The following is a 25,336-nucleotide window of genomic DNA, read 5'->3' as shown; positions in this document are numbered from 1 at the left end:
TGCTCAGTTATATACTTTGTAAACAAATAGAACAAAATAGGAAGAGGGCCTATCACTGGTCAACCTGTGATTTGGGGCAACACATTCACTTTGTCTTAAATGCCTTGGCTATAAGAAGAGAGAGCTTACTTAGATAATTTCTAAATATCTCACATAGACATTTCTGCACACATATTTCATGATCTTGGCGTTTTATCATGGAATCTCTCCAAATCTTTCTCCTCCTTTGTTTCAGAAAGACTCTGATTAGTATTTGGAAACTCAGTGTTAATGACCTCAGAGGCCAGCATACCAGTGGTTGTATCCTGGCTTCCATCACTGACTGTGACCTTGCATAAGTTACTTTGCTTTCCAGGACTCCATGGGGTTGTTCTAAGGATTCAGTGAGTTTATGCAGGTAAAAGCTTAGAACTGTGCCTTATCCATATTCAGAGCCTAGTAAGTGTTAGCTACTTTTTCCCCCTGAGGCACTTTCTCCATGAACGCCTTTTAACTGCTTATCACCAACATTTGCAGTCTTGTCACTGGGAGGGTTTCTGTTCCTTCTCAAAAAAGGTACATAAGAAGTAAACAAATATCACCAAAACTGTACAATAATTTTCCCATAAGGGGGGTGGGAGGGTGAGCGGCTTTCCTATAGTGTAGAATCTCAACAGTTTTCTTAAAGGGAAGGAGAAATAGATGGTCCTGCTATAAATGAAAGGATAATGAGGAAGATAATACCTAAAGCCTATGAAATCCCTTCGATGCCCTGGTCTCTGGTCATGACCCTGCACTCTGCCATTTACTCACCTGATATTCTCCTCATGGCTGGCTGCACCTGCGCCAGGAGGCAGAGTCAGCATTCATGCCCAGAGGACAGGAAGTGAACAACTACATGTAGACAGATATTAGGTCAAAATATACTTTCACTGTAGATTAATTTTGCCAAAATAAAACCTCCATTTTTTACCCATAGAGACATTTTCCCCTTATTTGAAAATTGCATCAGTCTCCAAATTCTGTAAGTTCCAAAGGTGAGGATCACAGCAGTTAATCAGTATCTCACAAAGAAGGTGGTATCTTGATATTTTATATTTTTGGAAATGAAGATTGATGCTATTTCCTCCCTCTCTCTTTCCCTCTCTCTCTCCCTCTCACTTTCTCTCTGTGTCTCTCTCTCTCTCTGTCTCTCTGTCTCTCTCTCTCTCTCTCTCTCTCTCTCTCTCTCTCTCACACACACACACACACACACACACACATACACACACACTTAAACAAAACTAATCACCCATCTAAGCCTACTAGCCTACTTCTCTTACCCCAACTCAGGACTTTGTCCCTGAAGAGAGGGAGAGACGTCAGTTGTAGACATCTTGTTTGGTCAGTGGTTTGGGGTTAAAAGGTATGAAATCCTAGTGGGTCAGATGGATCGAAGTCTTCCAGTACAACTTAATACCCTCATGTTTATGATATTATATACATGAATAATTGAGGTGAATGGGAACCAGAAGTTCAACTTCCTTAATTTGTTTTAGAATATCCACAGAGAGTAGAACTAGACATTTATACTTTAAAGTCTTTTGAAAACATCTCATTTTGAGCTCTGTTTTTTAAACAGTGATAGTGATAGATGATGGTTGCTGGGAATTGAACTTCTAGACCTCTCATATCGGTAAATTGACCCACTGGCCTAATGCCCATAGAAACAAACAGTAACAGCAGCTACCTTTTCCTGAGGACCTTCAATGCTTTATAGAAGCTACTACAGTTGGTCCTCTCAGTGACCCTAAGAAGTAGATGTGACTGTCCCTGTCTAATAAAGGAGGAATCTGAGCCTTGAAGAGACAAGGGAGAGATTTGAAATGCCCAGACACCCACCAAACAATTTATTTTTTCTGCCTCCAAAACAGGACAAAGAAATTGAACTGTAAAAATTTTACCTAAATTCAAAAAATGTTTTTGGTTTTATTTATTGCCAACATCTTTTTCAGGGTAATAGGAGTTTTCAGAGAAGAAAAGAATTACATGATGATTGACAATTATTATGCCTGGATCTAGTAACTTTACTGATAGTTCCCCAACTCTCATTTTTATTTTTATTTATTTTCAGCTTTATTAAGGTATAACTGATAAAATTATAAGATATTTAAAGTGTGCACCATGGGATTTAATATACACATACTTTGTGAAAGAATTTCCACCATCTGTTTGATTAACACATCCATCACTTCTCATGCTTACTTTTTTTTGGGGGGGGGTGAGAACACTTAAGTTCTACTCTCTTAGCAAATTTCAGTTATCAAAAAAAATCAATTATACAATACAGTTTTATCAACTCTAGTCACCATGTTACACATTAGATCCTCAGACCTTGTTTGTCTTATAACCAAAACTTTGTACCCTTTTATCAAATTCTCCATATTTCTCCAGCCCTTGGCAGCATCTCTACTCTCTGATTCTAGAAGTTCCACTTTTTTTTTTTTAATTCCACATATAAATGATACCATGCAGAGTCTGTCTTGGTCTGGCTTATTTCACTTAGCATAATGTACTCTAGGTCCATGTTATTGCAAATGGTGGGATATCTTTCTTTCTCATGCGTGAATAATATTCCATTGTGTATATACTGCATCTCCTTTATCCATTCATTCATTGATGGACACTTAGGTTGTTACCATATTTTGACTGTTGTGAATAATGCTGCAATGAACGTGGAAGTACAGCTATTTCCTTCAGATCCTCTTGTCATTTCCTTTGGATACATACCAGAAGTGTGACTGCTGGGTCATATAGTAGTTCTATTTTTTAATTTTTTGAGGAAACTCCATACTGTTTTCCTTAGTGGCTGTGTAATTTACACTTCCACTGACAGTACACAAGGGTTCCCTTTTTTATATATCATTGCCAACACTTGTTATTTCTTGTCTTTTTCTTAACCATTCTAACAGTTGGGAGGTGATACCTCACTGTGGTTTTGATTTGCATTTCCCTGATGATTAGTGATGTTGAGCACCTTTTCATGTACCTGTTGGCCATGTGTATGCTTTCTATGGAAAAATGTCTATTCAGTTCCCCTGCCTGCTCATTTCTCTGCTGCTGGGTTCTATTTAATATTTGCTCCATTTATGGTAGTTCATTTTATTCCTAATAACATTTTGATGTTTCTTTCTAGTGATAACATAATTTTTGTGGCTTTTTTTTTTTCAGGCTATTCCAGGTATTTCAGAGAAGGAAACGGCTGGTAAGTGGACATTTGGTTATGTTTTCCCTCCTATTTTCCTATTTTAGAATAAAATTCCATCTTCATGTAGACATTTTATTAAGTATCAAAAGTGCATAAATCTCATCAATTTCTAGGCAAATGTTATGATTGGATTTCTGAAAAATCTATTTGTTTTGCTCAGAATGTAAGAAAAAAATGTGGTTTTCTAACAGAACGTTACATCATGTTAGAATAAGATGTATGCTTCTTGCAGCCTTACTTGTAACCATAACCACAACTTTTTTTCTTGAGGAAAAGAATTAGATGTTGTTTAGTGTACCAGGGAACAGCCTTTGGAAATCAATTGTCAGTAATCATCAAGATTTATTTTTTTTGTCTTAAATAGCTTACAATAGTAGTCACAGAACGAAGTGTACTTATTTAAAGCTGATGCTGTACCATCAAAAGTATAATTTTGAAGCAATATGAATGATTGTATGAGAAAATTAGAAAATGTATCTATGCTCTGGGCTATGATTATAACGCTTAGCAGTACCATGGGAAATGGATAAAGACTAAGGAGAAACATGGAAATGTGAAAAATTAGACTTGGATTGATAGAATCAGGTGCTTTTCAAAAATATCTTTTGATTATCCTCAGTACTGTTTTATGTTTTATGTATAATAATAATAATAATCTTTTTTAAAAATTGAAGATATACTACCAAACTTGAAGCATATCACTTAGAAATTTGGTGTTTGTGACTTTGTAAGAACCATGTTAAAGTTTCTGCTATCATCTAAATGATGTCATGACTTAAATGACCTCACACGAAAGCATTAGTTTGTCCAATAATTTTTATATGGAGGATGTTCTCTTTCTAGTTCAGTGACCTTACTTTTGCCACCGGGTAGTTTTCACAAAAAAGCTTTCCTAGTTTGTATCCTTCCATGAGCTTAACTTTCCTCTCCTGTTTAGGCTATATCTGATTTCTTGACTCTAATATGTTGAAAGGTAGCCCTTCAGAACACAAGGAAAATACTGAACTGGCAGTTTGAGAGAAAAATTGTTCAATTTAACAAGGCAGTGGTATTTAACGGGTTCATAGCATGTAGTAAATGAATTCAAATTATAGTTCCAGTGCTCTAATACCTTAAATAGATGTATTAGTGTCTAGCTGGTGGGACAAGAAATAAATGGTTAAGTAACATTTACATCACAAAGAGAAAGAAGGTCAAAGTCATGCTTTATCTTGGGTTGTGACAGTCTCTGTAATTTCCAAGAGTAGCTGCAATTTAAACAAAGTTTATAACAGCAAAGTTGCCATCTTATTCCAGAATGTCAGCAAATTCTTTTACACCCTAAGGAGAAAATTAGGATGTGAATTCTTGGCTGGGGGATGGGGCAGGGGAAGGAAGAAGGGATAGAAATGCCACTGCTTGAGGGAATGAAGAGCCAAAGAGTTACTTTTCCTTCTGCCATTTAAATAATTTCGGTTTGATAGGGAGAAGCCTTCAGTGTTTCAAGCTTCTCAAATATCTTAAAGATAGTTTTATTAGAACAAAGAACTAATTAAACAAGAAGCATAAATATAATGAAACCACCACTTTTTATCATGATCTAACCACAAAAAAAAACCAAAAACATGAAATGGTCACTCTTTAATGATTTGAGTCATTTCTATAATCCTAGGGCACCAATGAAAAGAGCTGATAAATTCCATTCCAAAAGAGGTTCCACAAGGTGATCTGTGAAAATAAGGTCTACCCATTGATACATATGACCTATCCAGACCCCCAGATGTCTGACCCAGGATGGACTAATTTGAACAGAACCTGGCTTCTATATATTAAAACATTAGAATAATTGGAATTTACTCCAGCGTGGATTTTGATGCAGATTTCTTGAAAGTGTACTGATTAGTTTAGAAGGAAATGTGATTTTGTTTGATAATTATAGGAAAGAAATTATTTTTTAAGAATCGGTGAATTTATGTGTCAAGATAAAGACTTGTGTTTGAATATTTTATTAATAATAGTAACAGATTTGACAATTAAAAGAGAATGACTTATTTCTAGTTTTAAAGGACCATAATGGCCTAAGCAAACTGGTTCTTGTATTACTAAACTTTATTATGCCCCATTTAAAATATTTTCGGTTATATACAAATGTATTCCTCTTTATGAATCTCTGTTTTTAAGCTCTGCTAGACAGAAGAATGGCAGTGAAGGCAGAGGACCTACTCAATCTTCTGAGGGTTAATTGAGCTCTTAAATAGGATTAAGCTTCATTCCCACCCTGAGGCCTGTCATTTTTTTTTTTTTCTGTCTTGTTAAATGAATGTAGCCTATTGTTCCATATTAAGAAAGTCTATTTTTAATCTGTGTGACCTCTCATCCAAGCCAACTGGAACCAATCCCACCAGGCCTTGTGAAGCTCTTAAAAAAAAAAAAAATCATTTTGGGTACATTCCATTAATAATTCTTGAGATACAGTTGTGTGGTTGTTTCTGTGTGTGCTTTAAGTAGACATCTTCTATTCTGACCCATGTTGCTATGTAAATACAGCCTGGTGGAATTAATCTTGCTGCTCATCTTCCACCTTGTGATGACAAAAATCTCCAAGGGGAGACACTTTTGAAAGAGCCTCCTGTTGGTTCATTCATTCCAGAAATACATATCGAGCAGCAACATATACTAGGTGTCTTTTTAGGTTCTATCAAGGAAGCAGTTTATGAATAAGGCATGTTCCTTTCCCTGAAGGAACTTAGTCTCAATGTTTTATTGGGCCAGCATCTTCCTTTTCCTCTTCTCAATTGAGAATTTCTTAAACCACCTTATTCAGAAAGCTTACCAGGAAAAGAATCAAAGCATCAAAATGTATGTTCTCAGGATCTGAAATGGGGTGCAATTAATTTATTTTAAAAAATCATAATTAATCACATAAGTATTCATGTGTAATTATATCCAACACATGATATTTTCATATAACTCCCTTATACCACCAGCATCTGTATGCCCCTAAAGAGTGGGCCCAATGCCATTGGTATACTCTCTAGCACATCTGCTTCCTATCTGTGTGGCCTTGAGCAAGTTACTTAACCTCCTCATTTTCCCATTTCTAAAGTATAAATAAAGAAGCTGCCATGTTGTTGTTGTAAGGCAACAATGCTTGGCACAAAATAGGCCCTGAAAAAATGGTAGCTGTTTTTTATGATAATTAGTTGTGCTTATAACTACCATGTGTACAAGCCAAATAGAAGCTAGCTGTGTTACTACTGCCCATGTCTGATCCAAGAGCTCTTAAATGCTTCCTCAGGGCACCAATTAACAGTTAAGCAGCCATCCATGTGGAAAAAAGAGATCACTTTCTCTGTAAGCCTTTGAGTGAGTTACTTCAGACAGAAGTTATCACAGCACACACAGAGTTGGTCATATTTTAACCTCTCGTTAGAAATTCCTGTCTCTATTAGGGTGAAGTTCTCTCTTGTGAACAGATAATCTTCAGCTTTCACAGTTTGTCCATGAGAAATGTATACCCTGCATCCTATTTTCCTATGACAATATTATCCACTACATCCCTAGTCCCTGGGGTAATTGGATAGTGTCTTCCCAATTCCCACCCTTCCTCCCTCACCCCCTACACACAGTCCTGTCAACACTGCCTTCTAATCAACCCTCGTCCCTTCTCCCTGCCATTGCATTAATGCAGTCCTCCACTTCCCATGGACTTTTGCCACAGCAACCAGAACTGGTTTCCCTGACTCAACCTGTCATTACACCAGTCTACTCTCTACACTGTCACCAGAGTGATGTTTGAAAAGCACCACCTGATCGTATCAATTTCTGCTTTAACTTTTTCCTCCTCCTGGCTCTCTACAGGGTAAGGTCAAATTGCCTGCGTCATACCTGGCCATTTGTAATCTGGAAGCAGTCTAATGTATTATGCTAGATAATGTCCATTTTGTCACCCAGATCTACTACTTCTTGTCAGCTCTGTGCCCTGGAGGCTGACCAGTGTGGACAGAAAGAACCAGGGGACTGCCCACCTTTTTGTCTTCCCTATTCCTTCAATTCCCTTCCCTGTTCCTTCCCTATTCCACCAATAAGAGGAGACTGGGAGGAGAGGAAGGCAGGGTGTGACATTGGGGCTGTGGAGTTGGGTAGTTAGCCCCCATCTGTTTCCCAAGGAGTCCCTGCCAGCTTCTCTTAGGTGACTCTTTCCACACAAGTCCCAGGTACTGAAAACCATTCTCTCCTCTGGCCTTTGTGGCTTCTCTAAATTTATATATAATTCTGTTACTAAACTTTCCTCAGTTACCCAATGTAGCATCTGTTTCCTGTGAGGAGTCTCACCAATATACCTACCAATATTTTATCCCCTTTCTCTTCCCTTGTGTTGGTTTGCTGGTTTGTTCATCCAACTTCAGCCATCTCATACAGCCACAGAGCCCTTTCTAGCTCTGTGTCTTTCTACTTTTGCCTGCATCATGCAACCACCTTTCAAAAATATAGATGATAGGCAGAGATAGAAAAGGAGATAAATGGCTTATTCGGAGGGAAAAAGATATGGACATTCATCCTAAATAAATATAATTTCATTTAATTGCATGGGAGAGAAAAATGTCTACACTTATGATTTAGAACGTGTCCTCTATTGCATAGATGCCTATAAATTAGAGAATTAGCATTGCATTTTAGTCACCCAAGTGTGACTGAGCATATTTGAAAAGTAGCGCTATAAAGTAATATGAAATCTCTCATTCTAAAGTTAAATCACAGAACACCTCGCAAATTTTGTCAGAATGCATGGCAGCTCTGAAAAATAGACCATTATTATATTAACCAAAAATGGCAAAGTTTTTGCCCTGTGTGTCTTGAAAATTCTGCTTGTTTTATTAGATCCAACAATATTGTCTCCTTAATGAATTACTTCCTAAGCAGAGTTAGTCATTGATTTTTCCGTGCCCCTAGAAAACTGTGTTTGTTACTGCAATCTTATTATCTTGCTTTGTGGTATGCCCTCATGTCTAGGCCATGAGCTTTTCTAGATAAGGGATATTGTCTGTGTGCCCTATAATTAAAACAGCTAATAAACACATAAGTGAGTGTTCTGTAAATACATGTTAACCAATAAATTATAACTACAAAGATGCTTTGACTTCAATCTTAATGATTTAATGTTAATATAGTTCTAAAAATTTATATAACTCACTCTCCCCCCCCTCCCATTACTCCTACTACCCCCATAACTGCCAAATATTTCAGCTGGGTAATTAATTAATGGTGTTATTTGTGGAGCTATCTCATACAAATATGTAAAGCGCACCATTGAGAAAGATGACTTAGAATCTGACTTTGTTTGCATTCCTTGGTCATTTTTCTTAGAATGTTTGTACTCCTGCCTTTAGGTTAGTTTGTTGTCCAGAAAATGTTAAAAACCAAGATAATGAATAATTATAGCCTGAAACACTTGTGAAAGATAGCTTTCAGAAGCATATAACAGATTCACAGTCTCTCCACATTTTGTGTTGTGGCTAGTAAGGCAGAACATAGAAATCAAATACTTCTTTGTGACAAATGTGTGAGGGGAAAAATCAGGGTTTTTATAATTTCATTCCAAGTTCCTTGTAAACACACCTAATAACAAAGCCCAGATTTGGTGCCTTTTGGTATTAATTTTCTTGGCTGCCTTTGATCACTGAGAAGAGAAATACAGATGACAAAAACAAAAACACAAAAAACCCAAAACTGAAATGCAAAGATATTCCCCCTTTTCCAATCTGATTATCATTGCTTGATTCAGGGAATTATCCATGTGATGTATTCTGCTCTAAATCAGGTTTCAATATCTACAGATATTGGGATTTAATGAAAGAACAAAAATATGACCGCTCTATTTCAGTTTTCCTTTGAAACATTCTGCTCCATATCATGTCTCCATTTTAGTACAGATCAGACTGGTTTTAGTGCTGTCTCACTAGACCGTAAGCATCTTGAAAGATGGAATTTCGTTTTATTCAACTTATACTCCCAATGTATGACATTACAGTAGTTGCTTGATATTTGATAAATAAATGAATAAACAAGATCTTTTTTAAAAAAATCAACAAATGCTTTACTCCATACATATAATACTCCCAGAGCCAAATGCAGAATCTTATCATTCTATTCTAAGTGAAGTGCTTTCTGTGACTGCAAAGACCCCCAGCTGTTTTACAGGGTTCGGCAGGATCTGAAAATTGTCTTTATCTGGCCAGGCTGGGCTTTGGCCAACATTCCAAACTCTTTATTCCCTTTCACTCTCCAAAAATGAATTTCATTATTTTTATACTAGTAGCTTATAAATACTCACTTGCTCCACTTTTCTTAGTATTATGGTCTCTGTTTGCTTGCTTTTTTATGAGGAAGGAATTTAGGGTATGCCCACACATAACCTCTCAGTTTCTCTGAAACCCAATGTAAACTAATCCATGAAAAGTTGGCTGTGGTTGACTGGGCTGTTGAGAGGAAACACATTAGCTTTCAGGTATCAAGGAGTTCATGAAAAATATAAGTAAGCTATTCTTAAATGCCAAAAATCTTGAATTCATAGGATATTTTTCAGTACAGGTAATTTTCTAAATCTGTTTCTAAATGTTCTGTTGGTATTTCATTTATTACCAAGTAGGAAAAGTAAATCTAGTATGTCACCAGAACCAATCAAACATATTTCCTTTCCTTCCCAATGATATTTCAAGCAGCACAGGTACATGATAATTTCTCTTTAACGAGTTGCAATTTGAATGATTCCCCCTGTACTTGGAGTGGTCTTCTCAGGTCTCCATAGCCAAAGGTGGCTGGATCTTTCTATGACATGTACTGATACCTGTGATGTATTCCTGTTCATGAATTATCTTTCCTATCAGGCTCTGAGCTCTTGAAGGTATAAACGCCCTCCAATTTATATTTGTCACCCTGCACCCAGTGTAGGATCCTTGCACAAGTAGATACCCAAACAATAGTTTTGAATCATGCATGCACTACATTAATCTTAAGTCTATCAACCACCATAACTCTTCACATTTGACGAGCTTAAAACTTCTTCCTCCAAAAAGCCTTGTGCACATTCTGTTCCCTGCTTCATCCCTTGAAAGAATGGCTATCAGGACTGGGAAGAGGGAGCGAGGAACTACCAGTCCACGCTAATGAGGCAGTTTTGCATTTCAGTATTTTAATTGACATTGACCTTTTATCACTAGAAAAATAAACGTGTCCTTCCAATCTTCCCTGAAGAACAATTTATTAAAAGGCCCCTTTCCATCAGTTTTGTTTTACAGAGCAATAGAAGAACTTTCACGTAGTTTGAAAATCTTATCTGATCATTTTTAGATGCCCTCAAATATTTACTTTTGCAGAATTCACAGTGCACAGTTTGCAGTTCAGTTACTTTTATTAATAATATGAATACATAGACAAATATGTACCCACAAGATAGTTGTACATTGATTCTACTTTCTTAGGGAGGTGCATGTACTTTGGAAAGGTACACATAACAAGTATTACTTTGACCTGAGTGTGAAATGACCTACCACTCTACTGGTATGACTGTGCTTTTCTTCTCTCACTGACCCTCCTTTGGTTTGAAGGACTCTGATTTGTTTTTCTAGAGGCAAAACTTTGAGATCAATCTCTCTCCCAGATGGATGCATAAATATTTCTATTGTAGACTAAAAATCACATTTTGAGATGTGGTTTATCTAAATGAGAAATCCAAGGCAGTTATTAACAACCATAACAAACTTACTCATGCCCAAGACAAGGCTGGTGCCCATTTTGTTGTGGGAAGGCTGTGCCAAACACCAGTCTGGCTATTTCAGGAGAATGGATCATGAATTCAAAAAGCTATTTTCTCCTGATTACTGTAATCAGATAGAAAAGATTTTATAGGGCGCCTGAGTGGCTCAGTCAGTTGAGCGTCCAACTTCATTTCAGGTCATGATCTCATAGTTCATGAGTTCAAGCCCCACACTGGACTCTGTGCTGACAGCTCAGAACCTGGAGCCTGTTTGGATTCTGTGTCTCCCTCTCTCTCTGCTCCTTCCCCACTAGTGCTCTGTCTCTCTCCACCTCTCAAAAATAAAGAAACATACATACATACATACATACATACATACATACATACATAAAGATTTTCTAGAATTCTAGGAGTGATGTTTAAGCAAAATGATCCCCTAAAGCCCCCACTTGCACACCACAATGGGGTTTTGATTTTTGTTTTAAAATTTTGTCTAACCAGAAAACACATTCCAGTGACTCCCAACTGCTAATATTATAAGCTTCTTTTTAATATAAATGTTCAATCAATTCTTTCCTAGGGATTTAAGGAAACTAGTAAATGGAGGATAATAGTACAGTTCTTCACTTCTTTAATTTACCTTTTTAAGTCTCTGGTCTTCTTGGATATATTATCCAGATATTTTCCCTGCTGTGCTATGATTTCCTGAAAGGCAGACATTTTCTCTTCATCTGCATAATGCCAGCCTCTTAGAAGGTCTTTGACTTAATGTTTGTAGAATGAATGGTTGAATGAATAATAACAGCAAGCATTTACTCTGTGCCTGCACTTTCCTAAGCACTTTATAGATACAAACTCAGTAAATCCTCTAGCAACCCTATAAGGTAAGTGTTACTGTTTTCCATATTATAGAGAGGAGGAACCTGAGATTCAGAGGTTGCCTAAAATACCCAAAGTCACACTTTGCCCGAGGCAGGATTCAAAGCAAGCAACACAGACTAGTATGCATGCTCTTAACAACTATGCTGTATGCTGTATGTAGTGGTTAAATGCCAAGACTCCTCAGGCTGATGAATAAATTTTTCCATAACCTGACCTTGACCTTCCTTCCCAACCTTATCTCCCATCCTCTTCTAACATGTACCTTCCGCTGTAGCCATGGTAGCAACAACACTTTTCCCCTAAATTTGCTTCTACGTAACTTGACCTTTGATCCTCCTGTTTCCCTTCCGTAAATTAACTCCCTCAGCTCCTAAGGTCTCATTTGGGTCTCACCTTCACCATGAAGTCTTCTATGATGACTCCTGCTCATATTAATTTTATGCTTTCTGAAATATGGCCATTTTCATACTTAATGGTATATATAGATTGTCGTTTTCTGTCAAGTGATTCGTCTCAGCATTGCCTCCAATAGTCTTAAGCATGTTTTTAAAAGTCACTTACCTGGGCGCCTGGGTAGCTTAGTTGGTTAAGCGTTCAACTTCCACTCAGGTCATAATCTCACCATTCATGGGTTCAAGCCCTGCACGGGGCTCTGTGCTGACAGCTTGGAGCCTGGAGCCTGCTTTGGATTCTGTGTCTCCCTCTCTCTCTGCCCCTTCCCCACTCGTGCTCTGTCACTCTCTGTTTCTCAAAAATAAATAAACATAAAAAAAATTTTAAATCATTTAGCATAACGCTGTACATCTAAAAAGGGTATTTTTAATAAATAAACTTTATTTTTTAGAGCAGTTTTAGATTCACAGAAAAATTTAGTGGCAAGTACAGCTCAAATATATGACATTCGTTTAAAGGCAAAACTATGGATTTAGTAAAAAGATCAGGGGTTGGGGATAGAGAGGCATGAATTGATGAAGCACAGAGGATATGGGGGATAGGGAAACTTTTCTGTGTGATACTGGAATGGTACAGCATGTAGGAGCACCTGGGTGGCTCAGTTCGTTGAGTGTCTGACTCCTGACTTCCACTCAGGTCATGATCACAGGGTCCTTGGGATCGAGCCCCACATAGGGCTCCATGCTGAGCCTGGAGCTTGCTTAAGATTCTCTCTCTCTCTCCCTCTGCCCCATTACCCCACTCTTTCTCTCTCTGTCTCTAGAAATGAAATGAAATGAAATGAAATGAAATGAAATGAAATGAAATGAAATGAAATGAAATGAAACGAAAAATAATGGTACACTGTGTAGGGTTTTCAGATTGGCTTCTTTCAGTTAGTAATATGCATTTAAGGTTCCTCCATGCCTTTTCATAACTTGATAGCTCATTTCTTTGTAGCACTAATATTTCATTATATTGATATACCTTAGTTTAAAGAGCTTATTTAATACATTCTTTTGTTTGTTATGTTTTTAAAGTTTAGTCATTTATTTTGAGAGAGAGCGAGCGAGCGAGTGTGCTCAAGTAGGGGAGGGGTGGGGGGGGAGGGTAGAGAGAGAATCCCAAGCAGAGCAGACTCCATGCTGTCAGTGCAGAGCCCAGCATGGGGCTTGAACCCACGAACTGTGAGATCATGACCTGAGCTGAAATCAAGAGTCAGACTCTTAACCGACTAAGCCTCCCAGGTGCCCCTTATTTAATACATTTGTAATATAAACACTTAAAAAAAAAACTTCATTGATCATAAAATACATTACACAGTCCACTTATTTCAATCTTTATCCTTTCTTCTTTAGGTAAAAGTAATTCTGTTCTCTTAACCATTGACTTTCATTACTTCATTTCTTTCCTTTGGAATTTCTTCAAGTTTTAAAAATAAAAATATTACTACTAAATATATATATATTTATATATATGACAACAGCTGTTATTTATTGTGTACTACCATATAATCTCTGAAAAGAGAGCTAGATGACTCCTTATACTAAGCTACACAGAACATCAATCCCTCTGGCTCCAAAGCTTATGTGTTTTCTACTTCTTCATGCTCAACATTGCCATTTCTTCGACCTCCAAGTGTTGTAATAAAAGTGTGGTCAAAATTAGTAAAACTGTAATAATTCATATAATTTATATGATCTACTTATTTCTGTCCTTATGCCTTTGCTCCTGAAGTTTACTGTTCCCAAAACATTGTTCTATTATCTTTTTGCTCCAAACCACACTCTTCCTTCAAGGACTCACTTGAGTGCCACTTTTTCTACCAAGCCACCTCTAATTGCCCTACCCTTTGATGAACTCTTCCTTTGAATCAGACAGGTTTCACTGCTCATCTTGTCTTCTGCCCCTGAAAGGAGCAGCCTAGTATCTTGCGACCCCTTATTCTAACCCACGGCTGGAGTCTGTTCGACCAGAGGCAGCCAAGTGGGGGTGGGGGTCACACTTGACTCAAGGTCAGAGAATAACTGGCTGACCGGTGGACAACTTCTTTCTCTCTTTCTGCCCATCTCTCCTTTCTCTCTTTCTCTCTCTCTCTCTCTCTCTCTCTCTCTCTCTCTGTGTGTGTGTGTGTGTGTGTGTGTGTGTGTGTATTTCTCAGTTAAATTATGAGCTGAAGAAACGGTCAAACTACAACAGATGCTTTGGCTAAAAATTCGTATGCACTGTGAGGTAAAGTAATAGGAAACCATCCTGCAAAGAAGAGCAGAAAAATGGCACAATTGGGCCAAGACAGAGAAGTGAGAGACAATGCAAACTAGAAAAAGAGATAAAAAAGTAGCTGTTTCCATCCCACGTGTCAGCTGCAACTCTCAGGAGGTCTCTGCCCCACATCTGCACAACATCTCTGTATCCTCATGCCTCAGGCTTTTCGTTGGACCTAACATGAACTAGTTCCTTGCACTCACATAATTAGGCATCCTTCTCCAAACTCTTATTGAATGTACAATTAGTATCAAAAATACTCTGTTATTTAATGTTACCTGATATCTTCCATCATTCTCTGCTTCTTCTATATGTACACTATCCCCCAAAATATGTTGTAAAAGAGCCTCCATGAAGAGCAGGACGCCCTTTTGTTTGCTATTTAGTTTGTTTTACTCCACAAGACCTACCCAAAACTAATTATTTAGTGAATGTTCAATAAAATGTTATTTTTTCACAGTTATACTGCCTTTAATGCTAAAGAGCTATATTACTGCTTCATAATTACCTGCAACCATAGAACATCTGTCCCAACTCTCTTAGCAACACTCATCTACATCAGGACCATCTTATCTTGTATTTATGAGACCCATGGATTTTCTTTTCCCTTGACCAAATAAATTATCTCCGTTTAAAAACCACACTCAACTTCATCCTGAACATGCCATTCAGTTTCTAATTGACATTGTAATTTGTTTGAGCCAAGTGCTGCTGCCCCAGACAATTTAATACTTTCAATAGACTGTATTCACATTCCCTCATTCCACTAAACACAATTAGTAAGATATTAAGTAATAATATCTAACATTGTGAATCCACAAGAAGGAACAAAAAACAAACAAATAAGTAGGGGGTGAGACACTTGACACATTTTTTTAATAAAGTATCTTTAAGAGAAAAAAATCAAAATTCTGCTTGACATACCTGTATTCTATGACTTAGTATTTTTTAATTAAAAAAAGTCACCCATGTGGGTTCCATTTCAGCGATTTTTCCCCCTAAGATCTCTAACGGCTGTATTCTAACTGCAATGATGAGGACTCTAGCTTTCATCTATGCAAAACAAACATCAGCTAGGTAACCCAAAGCGGGGGGATGAAAGGCTTTTCTCTTTTATAACTTTAGTAAAGTGGGAAGCTGACTTGTTTATCATACACATGAAGTTGCATTATTTTGTAATACTTTGGAGCACCCGATTTGGGGGCCTTTACCAAAAAAAGGCATCTCGGTCTAATTTGTGACCCTGACACTGAGATGGCACTCATCCTTCTGCAGCTAATCAAGAGCCATTCTCCCAGATGGTCCGTGACAACAGAACATAAACAGAGCAGTGACCTCCTCAGCCTCACATGCAGGGAGCGCCCTGAGCTTTTTGTGATGCAGACAAGAGGACTGTGACACAGAGACCTTAGAAATGTCTTTCCAAATGGAGATAGTCTGACTCACGTACAGATGTCTTCAGGCATTCCAAAAGCATTCCTATCTAGAATGTAAGCCAATTTTGAAAAATGCCTGCAGATCACAGATATTGAGACATTTTCCTAAAGGAAACAAAATATAAAATTTCAGCGAAGTAAGTTTAGTTAGATTACAGATAGAAGTTAAAGGAAGCCATAATTCCTTTCTTTTCTCTCTCTCTTTATTTTTTTTTTCTAGTAGGACTTAAGTGAGCCAAGCTAACAACACTGATCCATAGAAAGAATTCCACATCTGGAAAGTCTTTGCTCCATCTGTCGTAGGTTTCCAGCCTTTTGCTCTTTCTCTTCCATTTCCCGTGACTTCAGCTTACCTCTCTTTTGTTTTCTTTAGTGAAATTATTCAACCCTTAGGGGTTTTGGGGTTTTACTTTGTTTTGTTTTGTTTTTAGGAGGAAGGAGAGCAAAGGAATACTTCATAATGTTTTTTGATTCTCTAGAATTTAGTCTCATTTATATTTCTTGAAGTTTCTGCATAAGTGATATAGATAGTAAAAACTACAAATATCTGATCAATTCTATGGAATTATATTTTAGAAATACATTAGGTAGACAATGCTTTGATTTTTATGGTTGTACTTATTGGTCTTATTTTAATGGTTTTGATATTGGTCTTAAACTTCTAATTTGAGAGTCTTATTTTGTTTATCTCAAGTGATAGAAGTTAATATCATAGAATACATAGAAATAAAGTTGCATGTTTGTATCATAGCACTCATTGATATCATATTTAATATAATTAAGAAGCAATGTTTAGTATGGAAGTGCTGTCTCACCACATCCCCTCCTCAGCCTTAAATGCATTAAATGGCATTGATGTTTGGAGTTTCTTTTCTTGTCTGTCCTTACGTATTCTCATGGGAATCTCACACAACTAAAGCTGTATCTCCACAATCTCCAGCCCCGGCCTGTCAGCCAAGCCACCCTCTTCACCTTCAGCTGCCCCTGAGACTGGATCACAGAATGACCCACACCCCACATCCTGCACTTTCTACTGAAGTGTTTTTGCTAATACTGTTACCTTTTCCTGAAGGTTCCTTTCATACTGTTTCCAAATTTCTATATTTACCTCCTCTTTGAAACCTCCCATGACCTCCTATACTCTGAAATCAGCTCTTTTCCCCAGAACTCTCAAATACTAGACTTGAAGTTCTCACAAGGGTTTTATTCCTTTATATTCTTTATCATGATTATTAAGGCTTATTCTGTTATATAATAAAACCCAGGTCTAGTTTGTTTTTAAATTCCTGCACATAAAGGACACTCAATTATTTTTTGTTTGAAAGAAAAATGGCATTTTTAATTTGAAAATAAAAGCATAGCTTTTTAATGCAATGTTTATTAAAATGTTCATCATAATTTTCTAGAATGCTTGTTTAAGAATTCAGATTCCTAGGTGCCTCCAGGCCTACTGACTCAGAGTCTCATAGACTCAAGAATCTTAAAGGTAATATACTCTTCAGAGAGTTCTAATCCAAATAAAGTTTGAGGCATCACTGGTTCATGTCAGTGAAAGTTTTCTGGTTATTCTTCCTCCACATGCATATGATCTTAATACATACTTCAAAGTTTGTACTGCATAGAAAAATCCTAAGGCTTAAGACAAATGATCGTGACACTGAATGGCTAGTAAAAGGTCATATTTTATTATAAATATAACCAGAAATATCTCTGAATGTCTTTTTTTACCAGATAGTGTACTGGGCTTATAAAAATATTTAAGACACTATCCTCAAAGAGCATACAGTCAAAGTGAGAGAAAAGATACATATGAAAAGTCTATTAAACAAGCAGAGTAATCAAAGATGCCATATTATGTTCATATAGTTTCACATATTTGCCACTAGCCAACTTAATCATTATCCAATCAGTTAAATATAACAACATTTTAAAGCAGTAAACTTATTTGGACGTCCTAGCCAGAGCAACTAGGCAGAAGAAGAAGGAAGAACAGGAAGGTTTTGTGGGGGGAGAAATAAAAGGCATCCATTTTGGAAAGGAAGAAAAAAAATGTCACTATTTGCAGATACCGTGATATTATATGTAGAAAACCCTAAAAACTGCATTAGACAATTGTTAGAGCTAATAAATGAGGTCAGTAAAGTTTCAAGATACAAAATTAATACAGAAAAATCTCTTGCATTTCTATACACTAATAATGAACTATCAGAGAAATTAAGAAAATAATCCCATTGAAATTACATCAAAAAGAATTTTAAAAACCTAGGAATAAATTTAATCAAGAAGGTGAAAGACCTGTATGTTGAAAACTTACAAGACCTTAATGCAAAAAATTGAAGAAGATACAAATAAATAGAAAGATATTCCACGTTCATGGGTTGGAAGAATTAATATTGTTAAAATGTCCATAACTACCCAAAGCAACATGCAGACAGTGCAATTCCTATCAAAATTCCAATGGCATTTTTCATAGAGGTAGAACAATTAGTCCCAAAATTTGTGTGGAACTATAAAAGACCCCAAATAGCCAAAGTAATCTTAAGGAAGAACAAAGCCAGAGACATCACCCTCCCTGATTTTAAACTGTGTTACAAAACTATAGTAATTAAAACAGTACAGTACCAGCATAAAAATAAACAAATAGGTCAATGGAACAGAACAGAGAGCCCAGAAATAAACCTCTAAATATATGGTCAATAAATTTGCCACAAATAGGCCAAGAATATACAATGGGGAGAGGATGGTCTCTTCAACAAACAGTTTTGGGAAAACTGGACAGCGACATGCAAAAGAATGAAACTGGACCACTTTCTTACACTGTACACAAAAATTAACTTGAATTAAAAACTTAAATATAAAACTTGAAGCCATAAAACTCCTAGGAGAAAACATAGGTGGTAAACTCCTTCACATAAGTCTTGGCAATGATTTTTTTTGAATCTGACCCCAAAAGCAAAAATAAACAAGCAGAACCCCATCAAGCTAAAAAGTTTCTGCACAGCAAAGGAAACCATCAACAGAATGGAAAGGCAACCTACCAAAAGGGATAAAATATTTACAAATCATACATTGATAAAGAGCTAATATCCAAAACATGTAAAGAACTCATACACCTCAATCGCAAATAAATAAATAAATAAATAAATAAATAAATAAATAAATAATTCAATTAAAAAATGAGTAGAAGATCTGAATAGACACTTTTTTTTCCCAAAAAAGACATGCAAATGACCAATAGGTATATAAAAAGATGCTCTACTTCATTAAGCATCAGGGAAATGCTAATCAAAACCGCAATGAGCTATCACCTCATACCTGTTAGAATGGCTATTCTCAAAAAGAGCAGAAATAACAAGTATTGGCAAGGATGTGGAGAAAAGGGAACTTTGTGTGCACTGTTGCTTGGAATATAAATTGGTACAGCCTCTGTGGGAAACAGGTTCCTCAAAAAATTAAAAATAGACCTACCATGTGATCCAGTAATTCTGCTTCAGGGTATTTATATTAAAAATAATGAAAATATTAATTTAAAAAGATATATGCACCTCCATGTTCATTGCAGCATTATTTATAATAGCTAAGATATGTAAATAACCTGTCTATCAATGGACAATTGGATATATGTACAATGGAATACTACTCAGCCATAAAAAAAGAAATCTTGCCATTTGCAACAACATGGATGGACCTCAAGGCATTATGCTATGTGAAGTAAGTCAGATGAAGAGAGACAAATATTGTATGATCTCTTATATGTGGAATATTTTACATATACATGGACACGGAGAATAACAGAGAATAGAACAGACTGGTGTTTGCCAGAGGTGGGGGTTAGGGGTGGGAGAAATGGGTGGATTTTTTTAGTTTAAATAAATTGAGCAAAAAATATATAGCAGTGGAAATAATCCCATCTGCAGACATGATAGGAAGAGAAAAAGAGAACAGAGACTATGCAATGAGAAACTGAATATCAGTAAGTAGGTTCACTCACATTCAATAAATAGATGTTTGCTTGGACCAGGTCCTTGTTTTATGTATAAATTTTTCCACAGCTCTCTATTTCCTCCTCTTCTCCTAGGCTAAACTTCCTCTCGGAATAGCCCAGCAGGTATTATCGAGAGCTTGTATGACAGAATTCTGAACTCTGTGAAATGGAGGACATTGGGGGTGAGGGGGTAATCCAGCATGCGGCAGTAACTCTGGACAGTCACACGAATGCCTTAGGGAAAAGGAAGAGATGGCAGGTGTGAAGATGTTCAGGGAGGGACATGGGGTAATGACACAAACATTACCTAATTTCCAACTTGGTAATCCTAGAAACAGCGCAAGTGACCCTGAAAACTCATTACCACATATTGCTGAAAACTGATATAAATGTTCTAATTTTTCAGTAAGGTTACAGTCCTCAGCTTGCCCTTCGTGGAATGTATTCTCCCTGCTCCAGGTTAGTGCAAGTCCAGCCAAACGTCAGCCTATCCAGTTCTCTTCCCTACCGTCTTTCTCCCTCACTTCTTCCCTCCTCCACTCGAAAGCTGAGAGCCCGGGGCCAAGGGAAAAAGGACTAGGAACAAGCGATATTGATGAGCGCTGCTCTGCCTGCTCCTCCGGTTGAGTTGTCTAGGAACTTCCTTGGTCTAGACCTTGAGAACACATCCCTTGAGAATGCTTCCAGCCTGCTGAGCAACTTCGTGGTAACAACTAAGTGGCAAGATGCTCAAGACACTTGAAACAGTGAGCTAAAAGAGGTCACCTGGTCTGGAACGGTCCAGAGAAGATAAGGGTGAAATAAAAGCCTTGAAAAACTGGAAAGGGAGATCAAAGGCAATTCTAGGCATGGAAAACAGTGTTGGCAAAGTTAGAACAGTGGGAATGCACACGGCAGGGTGATGCAATTGTGCAGCCCAGCCAGCTGGAGCACGGAGTGTGTGTTTGGGAGAAGAGAAAACTGGAAAAATGGGATGGGTCCAGACTCATCAGGCCTCGGAGAGTGATTCTAATTTTTACTAAGAATAGTAAATCCTATTAATCAGTGGTATTACCCCAGTTGCAAAGATCTAGACATCCTTATTCTTAACTCTGTAGTCAGTAGTAAAGGAAAAAGAAACAGAAATCATTTTTTAGATGATGTACTACAATACCAGAAACCCATTAGATAATAACTATGATCACTATTTGTAAGGACTTTTAATATGTAGATATGACTTTTAATATGTAGCTATTACAGGGGATTTAGTAAATGAGGTTAGAAAAAAAGTCAAACTTTTGAGTTATGCTTTTTGCTTTTGGTGATATGCTTTTAAGAAATGAATTCTGCTTTATTATAATTCAACCAAGTGACATCATGGAGATAAAGAAGAGACATATGAGTTTAGAGAACTAACGAAAATAGCTGCTTCTAAAGATCTCCAGTTTTCTGATTTTAGAGCAAATCATCATCCTAAGAAATGCTAACCATTTCCTAAAAACTAGCTAGATAAAAAGGTTTACTTTAGAATAATCATATTTTACACTTAAATGACAAAATGGCCTGCGCTGTTTCCTGCCACCATCCATCCTTTGTTTTTCTTTGAATATTTCAGTTTTCAGTGTTCTTACATCACTGATGATCTATAGTCTTGGTACCAGATGTGAACCACTCACTGTGCATGAAGCTCCAAAGGCAAAAATGCTTCCATTTCCTTTCAACATTTTTTTCCAATTTCCAACTTGAGATATTAAAACTGCTTACTATGTTGTTCTTCCACATAAATAACAAATAGTAAGAAATGTGCAAATACCAACAATTGTTCATATTTTTTAACATTTATTTAGTTTTGAGACAGAGAGAGACAGAGCATGAATGGGAGAGGGTCAGAGAGGGAGGGAGACACAGAATCCGAAACAGGCTCCAGGCTCTGAGCTGTCAGCACAGAACCCAACGCGGGGCTCGAACTCACGGACTGTGAGATCATGACCTGAGCCGAAGTCGGACACTTAACCAACTGAGCCACCCAGGTGCTCCATCAACAATTGTTTAATTCAGAGGCTGATTAAATAATTCACAAAACAGTGATTTTACCTTTTCTCTCCATCTAGATACACGAGAGCTAAATTAACACCCATTGAAATACTCAAGCAATTATTATCTCTACATATTTTATGCATATATTTAGAGCAAAGTTCCTAACCTGTTTATGGTGACCTTTTTTTTCACTCTTCTGGTGACACATACCATTTTAAAATATAATAAAAATAGAGTCCTAGAAAATAAAACTGAGGGGAAAAAAGCAAAAACATAAAAAAGAGAAACAAAAGTGTTTTATCATTAGATTCAATAGACATAAAATTACTCTGTCCAACTACTATAAGAAGTTTCTAAATGCTTCCTCTAGATTTCTGTGCTCATCCCTGACCATTCATCCAGATTCTGGCCAGCCATTGGCCACACATTGAAAAGTCTCAAAGACCATGAAGGCCAAGCCAGTAGTGAGTGTGAGGAAAAATTAGGGTCAGAACCTCCTGAGTCTCCCATTCAAGATTAGGGAAGCAGTGCAGGCACCATATTTCTTCTATCTATTAATGAGGGTGCCCTCCCCCCCCCCCACAACTGGAAAAAAAGGAGGGAAAGGAAGGGAAAGGATTTTGTCTAAAAGAAGCACTTTCTAGCAATCTCCACTGCCCATTATCATCTGCTTTTTTTCTTCAGTGGGAGTACGCTCGACTTTCTCTGCAGATTCCTTTTTTCAGGTGAAGTTTGCAGATTGCCACTTCCTGTACAGCATAACCTATGCAAATGAGTAATGATGTTCCGTCTCCCTTAATAGTACTATTTTTCCCTTTCCCAGCTCTTCTTTTTACTTTGTTCTCCTGACTTGTCTTCCTTTAGCTTTATGTATGCCAGCCAGAAGAGTAAGAGTTTCATTTTCTTTCCTGTTGTTTTTTCTTGCTTAAAATATTTGCAAAGAGGTTTTTGTCTTACTGTTTATCAGAGAGACTATGAAAGTTACATGTTCTTTTTCTGCTAATGTTAGCAGGATACCTGTTTACTTAAATAATCACTTTTTAAGATTCCATTAGGTGCCTTGGAAAGGAATATGTATCCATACAAATAACATATCCTAATACAATAGTGCGATCCAATAGTAATCTATCATTGAGTTGAAATATTTTTATTGCTTTGGCTAATAATATGCCAATACTAATAACATTGTGTGAAATTATACTAATAATTATTCAATATAGAATGAGTCTTTTTGTGATACCATTCAAATAAACTTTATTATTGGGGCACCAGGTGGCTCAGTGTGTTGAGTGTACAACTTTGGCTCAGGTCATGATCTCACAGTTCGTGGGTTCAAGCCCTATGTTGGGCTGTCACATGGAGCCTGCTTTGGACTCTCTGTCTCCCTCTCTGTCTGTCTCTCCCCTGCTTGTGCTCTCTCTCTCTCTCACAAAAATAAATAAATATTTAAATAAATAAATAAATAAATAAATAAATAAATAAATAAATAAATAATTTTATTATGGATAATATCTTAAGTGCCTTATTATAAAACTCTCATACAATTTGACCCAGTAACACAGTACTGGGATATCATTTCCATATATACATTCCATACATACTCCAAGCCAGTGATCGTTCTCTAAGCAGCAGATTCCTCCCCACCTGTCTGTGAAGACTTACATCTGATTCTCAAAGATCCAGAGCTCCGATGATTTGCTTTTTATCCTAGAATTTTCAGTGATATCAAAATTTGAACCCTGAGCTTCTGTTTCCCAATTCTGTCACCTCTATGTATTCTGTAAAATAAAATCCATGATTTTTTTTCAGTTGGGTTGTTTCTATTTTGCTTTTTTTTTTTATTTGTAGAAGTGATTTATTATGGACATTAACACTTGTTCGGTTATTTATGTTGAAAATATTTCCTATTTATCATTTTGCTTTTTTTCATCACCTTCAAAATAGCTCTCATGTACGTTATAGTGAATCTCACTCTACCCGCCGCCACCACCCCCACCCCCCACCCGCATCCTCAGCCTCTAGCAAGCGCTGAGCTCGTGTCTGGCACTATAGTTGTGCCTTTTATAGAGTTACCTGTAAGTGGACAAAGGTGCTGTCATTATTATCTTACAAGTGTTTGTGCAAACGTATGTTATCATTTCTTTTGACTAATACCTGAGTGGATTTAGTTGGTAAGGGTGTGTTTAACCTTATAAGAAACTTTCAGACTTTTAGATTGGTTAAACCATTTTACATTCCCACCAGCAATATATAAGAATTCCAGTTGTCCCACATCCTGTCCAACACTTGATAGGGTTAGTCTTTTTCATTTCAGTGTGTAGTGGTACCTCAATGTGTCTTTAATTTGCATTTCCCTAATGACTAATGAGATTGTGTATCTTCATGTACTTATTAGTCATTTTATACCTTCTTTTGTAAAGTGTTATTTCAAAATTTTTGCCCATTTGTTAAAATCTGATTATTTGTCTTTTTGTTAAGGTGAATTATAGGGATCTTTATATATTCTGGGTATATGTTTTGTAAATATTTTCTCCTAGCCAGTGGCTTGACTTTTTCTTTCCCTTGCAGTGTTTTTAAAAGAGCAAAGTCTTTTTTGTTCAATTTATCCTTTTTTTTTTTTTTAATGATTGATGCATATTGGGTCCTAAGAAAGCTTTATCTCACTTAAGGCCACAAAAGTTCTTGTATAAGTCTTAAAAATCCATGAACATGGTATATCTCTCTATTCAGGTAATTAATTGCTGTTAGCAGTGTTTTACAAACCATTCAGTGTATATGTTTTGGCATGCATATTTGTTAAATTTATCTCTTTCATATTTTTTGATCATGTTGTAAATGAGACTTAGCAATGTTCATTGTTAACATACGGAAATAAAATTGATTTTTGTATATTAACCTTGAATCCTATTAAATTCACTTTTTCTTTCTAGTTAATCTGACTAGAGATTAATCAATTTTGTTGATCTATCCAAAGAACCATCTTTTAATCTCTGTTGTTTGTTTTCAATTTCAATGATTTCTTCTCTTTATTATTTCCTTTCTTCTGCTAGCAGGTCCAGAGCAGAACTAATTTAGTGCCACTACCGAGGCATGACTCTTCTAGGGATTCTATCTAATACTCCATATTACATGAGGTCTCCTCATGCTGACTGGTGGAAACAGAAACTAATTGCAGCCCTGTGTGAGCGCCAGGGTGTTATCTGCCTATTGACTTCCATTACTTCTTTCTCAAGTTTGGGAAAGTTCCTTCTACACCTGTGCAGATCAGTATTCGGTCAAAGGCTTGGGGAGACTCCTCTGCGGATCTGCAGAGCTCACTATGTTGCTCTCTTTCCTTTGGTACTCTGACCTGCAAATTC

General features: G+C 36.8%; 1 protein-coding gene across 1 annotated transcript in view; it reads left to right on the top strand.

Moving 5' to 3' along the window:
* DLC1 (DLC1 Rho GTPase activating protein) overlaps window positions 1-25,336 on the top strand; it is a 408,685-nt gene that overhangs the window by 194,756 nt on the left and 188,593 nt on the right. The window contains exon 4 of the mRNA XM_047092089.1: window positions 3,190-3,223. Within this exon, the coding sequence (XP_046948045.1) occupies window positions 3,190-3,223 (34 nt within the window). The remainder of the gene's footprint in view (window positions 1-3,189; window positions 3,224-25,336) is intronic.

This window comes from Lynx rufus, unplaced genomic scaffold (assembly GCF_022079265.1).
Source record: "Lynx rufus isolate CCGP_SWC_20201006 ecotype Redwood Valley unplaced genomic scaffold, mLynRuf1.p SCAF_3, whole genome shotgun sequence".
In the NCBI taxonomy this organism is placed as follows: Eukaryota; Metazoa; Chordata; class Mammalia; order Carnivora; family Felidae; genus Lynx; species Lynx rufus.
The sequence above is the reverse complement of the archived record's forward strand: the minus strand, read 5'-3'. Positions and strand labels throughout refer to the sequence as shown.